We start from the raw sequence: 8,035 nt of genomic DNA on the forward strand, positions 1-8,035 counted from the left end.
CAACCAAATATTTTCTTTTCTTTTTTTTCTTAACTTCGCTTCCTTTAACTCTTTCCTAAATTCTTCTTCACTCTTTTCACACGAACAATTATTTTCCTTTCTCTTCTTTCCTTCTTTCCTCTCCTCCTTTAACTCTTTCACATTACTCTATCAACACCAGAGACTTCCTTTTTTTCCCATACTAATCTCTCTCTCTCTCTCTCTCTCTCTCTCTCTCTCTCTCTCTCTCTCTCTCTCTCTCTCTCTCTGCCCGTCCCATCAACAGATCCTTCACGACACAAAAACTTAAGACAGAAGTGTAACGGGAGGCGCTGGGAGGGTCTGTTCACACCTCTCTCCCTCCCTCCATCCCTCTCTCTCTCTCTCTTTCTCTCCCTCTCTCTTTCCCTCAAGTCATCCATCTTTCTTCCCCTTCCCTCTTTCTTCGTATGGCTAACCACCCCTAACTCTCTCTATCTCTCTCTCTCTCTCTCTCTCTCTCTCTTGATCTATTTTTATCAGTTATTCCTCTCTTTAAAGTTTTTAGTCACCCCAACTTCATTTTTTTTGTTAGTTTTGTGAATTTTATTGTTACAACTATTTTAAGATCACCTTTTTGCTCTCTCTCTCTCTCTCTCTCTCTCTCTCTCTCTCTCTCTCTCTCTCTCTCTCTCTCTCTCTCTCTCTCTCTCTCCTTTTATCTTCCTTTCTCGTTCGTATTTTTTTAGTTTCTCGTCTTTTCTTTCTGACTCAGGTACAGGTAAGTGGACTTTAATTATTTCTCACCTTTACCTTCACCGTCGTCGCCTGCATCTACCTCCTCCTCCCTCCATTGCTTATATTCGGTAGCTTATTCAATCTCAACAAAACTTATCGGAGAGGAGATGTACTAGTGCTGAGAGGGAGAGAGAGGGAATGAGAGACAGAAACACCCCTTGAGGCTTACTGTGTGGCGGGGCGTGGGTGTGTGGAAAACAGAGAGCAGCTGAGAGAGAGAGAGAGAGAGAGAGAGAATCATCAGCCTTCGCCTCTACCTGCCCAAGAGCGAGAACATAAACATTGCCCTAACTCGCAGTAATAAGCACCCACCTTAATGAAGTCCAATTAATTCATTAAAAACGCTCAAGTGCCTAATTTGACGGCAATTAGCGGTGTCCCCTCTTTTGGGTTGTTAGCACGCGGCTCCCCTCGCTGCCTGATGACCCGCCAACGACCCAGACACGGCGCTGACTTCCTAGCTAATAAACGACGATCCGCCACCACCTGAAGCCGGTAGACCATTGACAACCTTCCGTGACGACCTTTTCTTGTTCTTTTTGGTCCTCTTTAAACGACCTAGCCATAACCTCGACTTCCTAGCTAACGGCACGACGATCCACCACCACCTGAAGCCAGTAAACCATCGACAACCTTCCGGGACGACCTTTTCTTGTTCTTTTTGGTCCTCTTTCAACGACCTAGCCATAACCTCGACTTCCTAGCTAACGGCACGACGATCCACCACCACCTGAAGCCAGTAAACCATTGACAATCTCTCCGTAACGTTCTTTTGGTCTTCTTCAAACATAAGAACATAAGAACATAAGAACGTCCTAGCCATAACGTCGACTTCAGAGCACCAACACCTAACGCCGGTAAACCTTCGACATTCCATCTGTGGTGTCCCCTTCTCGTCCCATCTGGCCCTCCACTAACGACCCGGCCATAACGTTGATTTTCTAGCTGACAACACGATGATAAAGCAATATTTGAAGCCTGTAATCCTTCGACAACCTCTCTGCGGTGTCGTTTTCTTGTCCTTTCTGGTTCTCTTCAAGCGAGCCGCCCATACCGTTGACTTCCTAGCCAATACACCTCAAGATGAACTACGAGATGAAGACAGTGCATTTTCAGTCCCTAATTGTGGTGTCCTGGCCGCGATCTCCTTTATCAACACTAGTTTCCCCTTTCCCTCGCCTTGTCTTCACGCTGGGGCCAACTCCCGCCAATTCCTGACTCACTCTCGCCCCTATTTACGCCTAATGGAGGCTCAAGGTGGCCGACATACACTCCCGCGGGCCATAAATTGCGTAAAAAAAGAGGAGCCTCGACAAAAGTGGGTGGCGGCGCGCTGAGGCGGCTGGCACCTCAATTCCCGTTTTCTTTACCAACGTGCAGAAGGTAAACAAACAGCGAAGATGGCGTCGACCGCAGGGTTTTTCCTAACCTCCCGCGTGTTTATTTATGCGAACTCTGAGCCGATTTCCTTACACCGAGCCTGGCTTCCCGCCCCTCCCGCGGCTGTATACACTACACTTGTCATACACGGCCGCCCTGCCCTCAGAAGGACCCTTACCTCCCCTGTTGTCGCTCCTCCTCCTCCTCCTTCCCCTCCTCCACCGCCGCCTGCCGCAAACACTCACGGGACACTCGCGGCGGAGACCCTCGAATCTTAATCACGCGGCGCAGTCCCACGCAGCGGCCGGGGAGACAGGAGAGACAAGTGCCTCGCCAGTCTCCGTAGCCGTCCCCCGCCCGCCTGGCCGCGACGGGGACATCACACCCCCGCCCGCGGTCACGAGGCGATGTAGGCCATCCTTCCCTCGCCGCGACGCCTCACAAAAGTGGACGCGCGGCATGCATCAGCGGCACTCGTCCCCCCGCGGGCATCCGTCATCGGGGGCGGCGGACGTGCTGGGGCTGACGCGCGGCCGCCACCAGCGCGCCTCCGTCAGATGGCACACACTATGCCCGAGCTGAATTAGGCTAAAATTATGCACAAGGCAGCGGCGTGGCGGGCGCTCCATCACCCGCCCGTGGAGTGAGTGTCTCCTGCCAGCAACACACAGGATGCAGTTTGTCCGGCGGGGTACGAGGGCGACTTATACTGCTGTGTCGGAGTGTGTCACAGCAGACAGGATAATGACCGGCATTTGTCATTCCACCGCAGAGGAGGCGCGGCGCGGACACACACGCACAGGAGAGGAAAATGACAAACTCGGCCGCAGCGGTGACTCAGACTCGCTACAACGAACCCGCAGACACCTCTCCGCCCCGCTAAGGAAGGCCCGGCGAGCCCCACACGTGATCCGACATCTCAATAAACAAGTCCACACGTAGTAAACACCCAAGACAACACGCGCCGGGCTAAAATAAACACTTGCGATAACAAACACGCCGACTCAAACCTGTTCGGCCTCCTCTGTCACCACCACCATCACCTCCAAATGCCACACCACCACCACCACCTCCACCACCACCAAGGCACAGTAACAGTATAAATAGAAATCATGTGTTTGTTGTGGCGACAATATGTACACCAACCAGACCGAAGCCTGCCTCACCCTGCCTCCGTCCTTCCTTCCTGCCTGCCTCACCACCACCACCACCACCGCTGCTGCTGCTGAGAAATAATGAGACAACCCAATGACTCCTGCCCGAATCTGGAATATTACATAAATTTTGATGCAAACGGCGGTGGAGGTGGAGGGGGGGAGGCGGTCTGTAGGAGGGGGACGGGAGGGAAGAATGGAGGGTGGGGGATAAGAGGAAGGGAGAGTGAGGGGGAGGGGAGGGAGGAAGGGAGACCAGTGCAGCGGGTACTTACCGGGGGGAAGAGAAGACAGAACCCCTTTCATCTTCTCCCAACACTCACCTGTGAAAGAGAGAGACAGGTATGAAGATTAGACGTATCACTGTGTCATTCTCTCTCTTTTTTTTTCTTTATTTGTTTTTTACATCTTACATATTGCAACTGAATACATATATGTCGATCAGCGGGCAGTCTCTCTCTCTCTCTCTCTCTCTCTCTCTCTCTCTCTCTCTCTCTCTCTCTCTTTGTCTCTCGTTTCCACTGCCACAGAAGGACAAACATCACACTCCATCACACACACACACACACACACACACACACACACACACACACACACACGGACGCACGCACACACACGCACAAGCACGGTGTGGAGATGAGTTATTCGCTGCACTCTCCATTTTGTCACCTGGTCGGCAAGTACAACAATTTACGAGCAGGACGGGCGCGCTAATTTATGAGGCCCAGTAATTTATGAGGCGCCACACCTCCTCCTCCTCCCTCCTCCTCCTCCTCCTCCTCCTCTCCCTCACACCCGAGTTATTTACCCAATGTTACTAATTTTCCCTCCCTCACACCTCCTCTCGCTTTCCCTTTCTTTCCCTTTTCCCTTTTGTTTGTTCCTCCCTCCCTGTTTTTTTTTTCGTTTTTCTCACTTCTCTTCTTCCTCTTCTGTTTTAACTCTTCCTTTCCTTTCCCTTCCATTTTTACTTGATTCTCCTTTTTTTCCCTTTTTTTCTCACCTATTTCTCTTTCATTTTCTTTTTTTCATGTCCCTATTTCTTTCTTCCTTCCTCACTTTTCTTTCTCTAACTTTTCTTTGTCGTTCTCATTCTTTCCTCTCTTCCTCACCTCTCTTTCACATTCCTCTTCCTTTTAATGTTCCTCTCGTTTATCCCTTTCTTCCCTACTTCTGTTTCGCTTACAACTCTCTTTTCTGTCACTCCCATTCCATCTTTACTTTCTTATTCTTCTCTCCCATCCAATCAATTTCTTCCTTTCAATCTTCCCTATTCACTCTGTTTCTTCTTTTCTTTCTTCTTCTCTTCTCCTTCAAATTCTTTACTCCGTTTCTTCCTTTCTTTCTTTTTTTCTTTTCCTTTAAATTCTTCCTTCATCCTTTTCTGACCCCTTCCATTCCCTTCCTTCCCTTTCCTTCTTTCCTCTTCCTAAAACCCTCTCATTTCTTTATTTCTTCCTCACTCCTTTCTACTTTTTTTCCTACTCCATCTCCTTTTTTTTCTCCCTCGCTTCTCCCATATATCTGATTCATCTCTCTCTCTCTCTCTCTCTCTCTCTCTCTCTCTCTCTCTCTCTCTCTCTCATTGCCTCGCTCTCTCACTCCTTCCTTTTTACTCCTACTCCGTCAAGTCTCTCACACAACAGCTTAAGGTCCTCATCCAACTCTCATCCTCATCCTTAAGTTCTCATCCACCTCTTCAATCCTCAACTCACTGATGCTTCTCTCTCTCTCTCTCTCTCTCTCTCTCTCTCTCTCTTTCTCTTCTTACTCCCATTATTCACATTCGGTAATAATCTGATTGTCACTTCATTCCTTTTTTCCACTCCACAATCACTGCACACACACACACACACACACACACACACACACACACACACACACGGCAATCACTTAACCCTCCTACAAATACTCTCCTCCTCCTCCTCCTCTCGCTGAAGCAAACACTCATTCTCTCTCTCTCTCTCTCTCTCTCTCTCTCTCTCTCTCTCTCTCTCTCTCTCTCTCTCTCTCTCTCTCTCTCTCTCAGCACCACTTCTTTCTCCCTCTCCATCCCTCACAGACCTTTTTTCCCCTTCTTTTCCTTCCCCCTTCCTTTTATATCTTTCCTGCTCCCCTTCCCCTCCTCCCCTCCTTCTCCTCTTCTTCCCCTCTCCTCCCCTCTCTGTGGGCGTTGGGGACACCGCCATCATTTGGGTTCAGTTAACGGGCTCGTAAACTCCCCTCGCAGACCCCTCAGACCAGGAGAAGAAGGAGGAGGAGAAGGAGGAGGAGGAGGAGGAGAGGATGGAAGAAAACTGAAAATATGAGAAAAATGCTGAGGATGCGGAGGGAAGGAAAAGAAAATGAAGAAAGAAGAAAAGAGAAAAAGAGTAAGACAGGAGAAGGAGAATAAGAAAAGGAACTGAAGATGGAAAAAGAAAAAATAAGGTGAGAAGGGAATTTAAAGAAGAAGAAAAGAGAAAAAGAGTAAGACAGGAGGAGGAGAGTAAGAAAATATATTAAAAACGAAGAAAGAAAAATCAGGTTAACAAAAATGACAAATAAAGAAAAAATGGAACCAGTTTTTAGTATTTTTTGTAACCCATTAACGTTTGACTGTCACCATTTATTCCTCCTTATTTTTCCTTCCTTCATCTCCTAAAAACGTCATCTTTCTACCTTACTCGTCCTATCTTCCTTATTCCCTCCTTCCTTTCCCTATCCCAGCTCGTCCTCTCTCCTTCTCACTCCTTCCCTTCCCTTCTGTCTTCCCTTCCTATCCCGACCATTTCTTCCATCCCTCCCTCTCTTCCTTCTTTCTTTCCTTCCCTTTCCTTTCCTTTTTCCTCCTTCTATCCCACTCTTCCCTTTCTTCCTCACTCTCTTCCTTCCTTCCTTCCTTCCTTCCATCCTTCCTTCCTTCCTTTCATTCATTCATTCATCCATCCATACTTCCTTCCTTCCTTCCTTTCTCGTCAATCTGAAGTCCCTACCTTCCTCCTCCTCCTTCCTTTCTCTTCCATACCTCCTTCTTTTCCTTCCTTCCTTTCTCTCTCGATCCCCAGTCCCCATCCTCCTCCTTCTCTCCCTGTCTCTTCCATCCCTCCTTCTCTTCCTTCCTTCCTTCCTTTCCCCCTCGATCCCCAGTCCTCCTCCTCCTCCTCCTCGTCCCAGTCAGCCAGTCAGCCAGTCAGTCGTTCCCCGTCTCTGAGTAGCCATAAAAATGACATGTAACAGCCTGGCAATTGCACACTCGAACTGACACACTCATCAAACGAGCCATAACACTCGGCGCCGCTGCGATGGGGGATTGGCACTTTTTCCTTCTGTTCTCCGCCTGACACTCCATTTGTTCTTTATAGTCTTGACGGCGACTCTCTTACTCTCTTTCTCTCTTTCTCTTTAACTCTCTTTCTCTCTCTTTGATGTGCTTGTGTTCTTCCGGTGACTCAATCTTTCTTTCTTTTTCTCTTTCTCTTTATTTTGTGTTGCGTATGTTTTTTCTTCTTCCGGTGTGTTGCTGTCATTTTCTTTGTTTTTTTTTATTTCTTTTTTTTTCTGTTATTATCTGTTCTTGTGTGTTGCTTTTTATTGGTGTTTCTTCGTCTCCCTCCTCCTTCTTTATTCCTCTGCTTCTCTGCTCTCCTTCTTCATTCGGCATTTTTCATCCTTGCTTTCTTTTTTCTCCTCTTTCTCTCTTTTTTTCATCTTGTCCTTCCTCCTCTACTTCTTCATTCAACTTTAAAGTATCTCTATTTCATTGTTCTCTCTTTACCTTCCCTCTCTCATTTCCTTTTTTCTCTATTTTCCTTTTTTTTCCCTCCAGGTTGATTTTCTTTCGTTTTTCCTTGTCCGTGTTTCTTTTCCCCTACTATCTTATCCTCTCTTATATCCACTTCAGTATTTTCTCTCCACTTCTTTCTCTCTTTCCTTTCTTCCCTTCTCCATTTTTACTATCTTCGCTTTCCTTCGTCTGTGTTACTGTTACGTTTTATCGCCGACGGTCGCATAAGTTCGGCGTCTTGTTTCTTGTGGCCTCGAAGTGCTCGGCGGCGACAAGAAGAACTAAGCGACCAACCAACCAACGGCGTCACTTCGGCTATACAGGGAAGCAGCTCCACAAATCTCCTCGCCGTTAGCAGTGAAGTCAGATTGCCGCAGACAGACAAACAGACAGACAGAAAGACAGACCGGAGAGACCAGGGCGACACATGCAACAAGGCGGAGGACAGTATGAAAGGCGCAGTTAACATCTCAGCGCCGGGGTCTATGTCTCATTCTGTGCGTTAGTGTGTGTGTGTCTTTCTCTCCCTCGCGTCCGCCCTCTTCCCGTGCCAGGCTCTGATTTATCTAGCGTCGAGGCGGGGGTGAGCGGCGGCCTGACACACTACAATAACCTCGCGCCTTGTACCCGCGACCCGCAGCGTGACCCCCATGTGACTGGCGGTGTGGCCCGACCAGGTGGTGTGTGTCTCCGTCAGCCCGCGGCCCCGACACGCCCGGAACCGACGACAGATGTAGCCCAGACCACCACGAGAACGAGTGGGAGGAGGAGGAGGAGGAAGGGGAAGGAGCAAAAGGAGGAGGAGGAGGAGGAGGAGGAGGAGGAGGTCGTGGTGGGCGGCGTGGGGTTCCAAGAGCGAATCCGTCAAGACCTCCCACAACAGTTTAAAGTCCATGGTCGTGTGTTTATCAGCGGCCCTCGTGTCCCGGCGTGAAGGACACCCTTGTTCGGCGTGATTATCCGGCCTCGTCTGGGAGCG

The 8,035-nt window shown here is 48.8% G+C and overlaps 1 protein-coding gene across 7 annotated transcripts in view; it reads right to left on the minus strand.

The window, feature by feature from the left end:
- Positions 1–1,002: 1,002 nt before the first annotated feature.
- The window catches only part of LOC126983032 (homeobox protein homothorax-like), a 289,790-nt gene continuing 282,757 nt past the window's right edge, over positions 1,003–8,035 (minus strand). For 6 of the 7 annotated variants that reach the window (XM_050835464.1, XM_050835459.1, XM_050835463.1 and 3 more), the window contains one exon: positions 1,003–3,613. In XM_050835464.1, coding sequence (XP_050691421.1) covers positions 3,141–3,613 — 473 coding nt within the window. In that variant the 3' untranslated portion in view covers positions 1,003–3,140. The remainder of the gene's footprint in view (positions 3,614–8,035) is intronic. The other variant, XR_007735485.1, reaches the window with a different exon arrangement.

This window comes from Eriocheir sinensis, chromosome 52 (assembly GCF_024679095.1).
Source record: "Eriocheir sinensis breed Jianghai 21 chromosome 52, ASM2467909v1, whole genome shotgun sequence".
NCBI classification, from domain to species: domain Eukaryota; kingdom Metazoa; phylum Arthropoda; class Malacostraca; order Decapoda; family Varunidae; genus Eriocheir; species Eriocheir sinensis.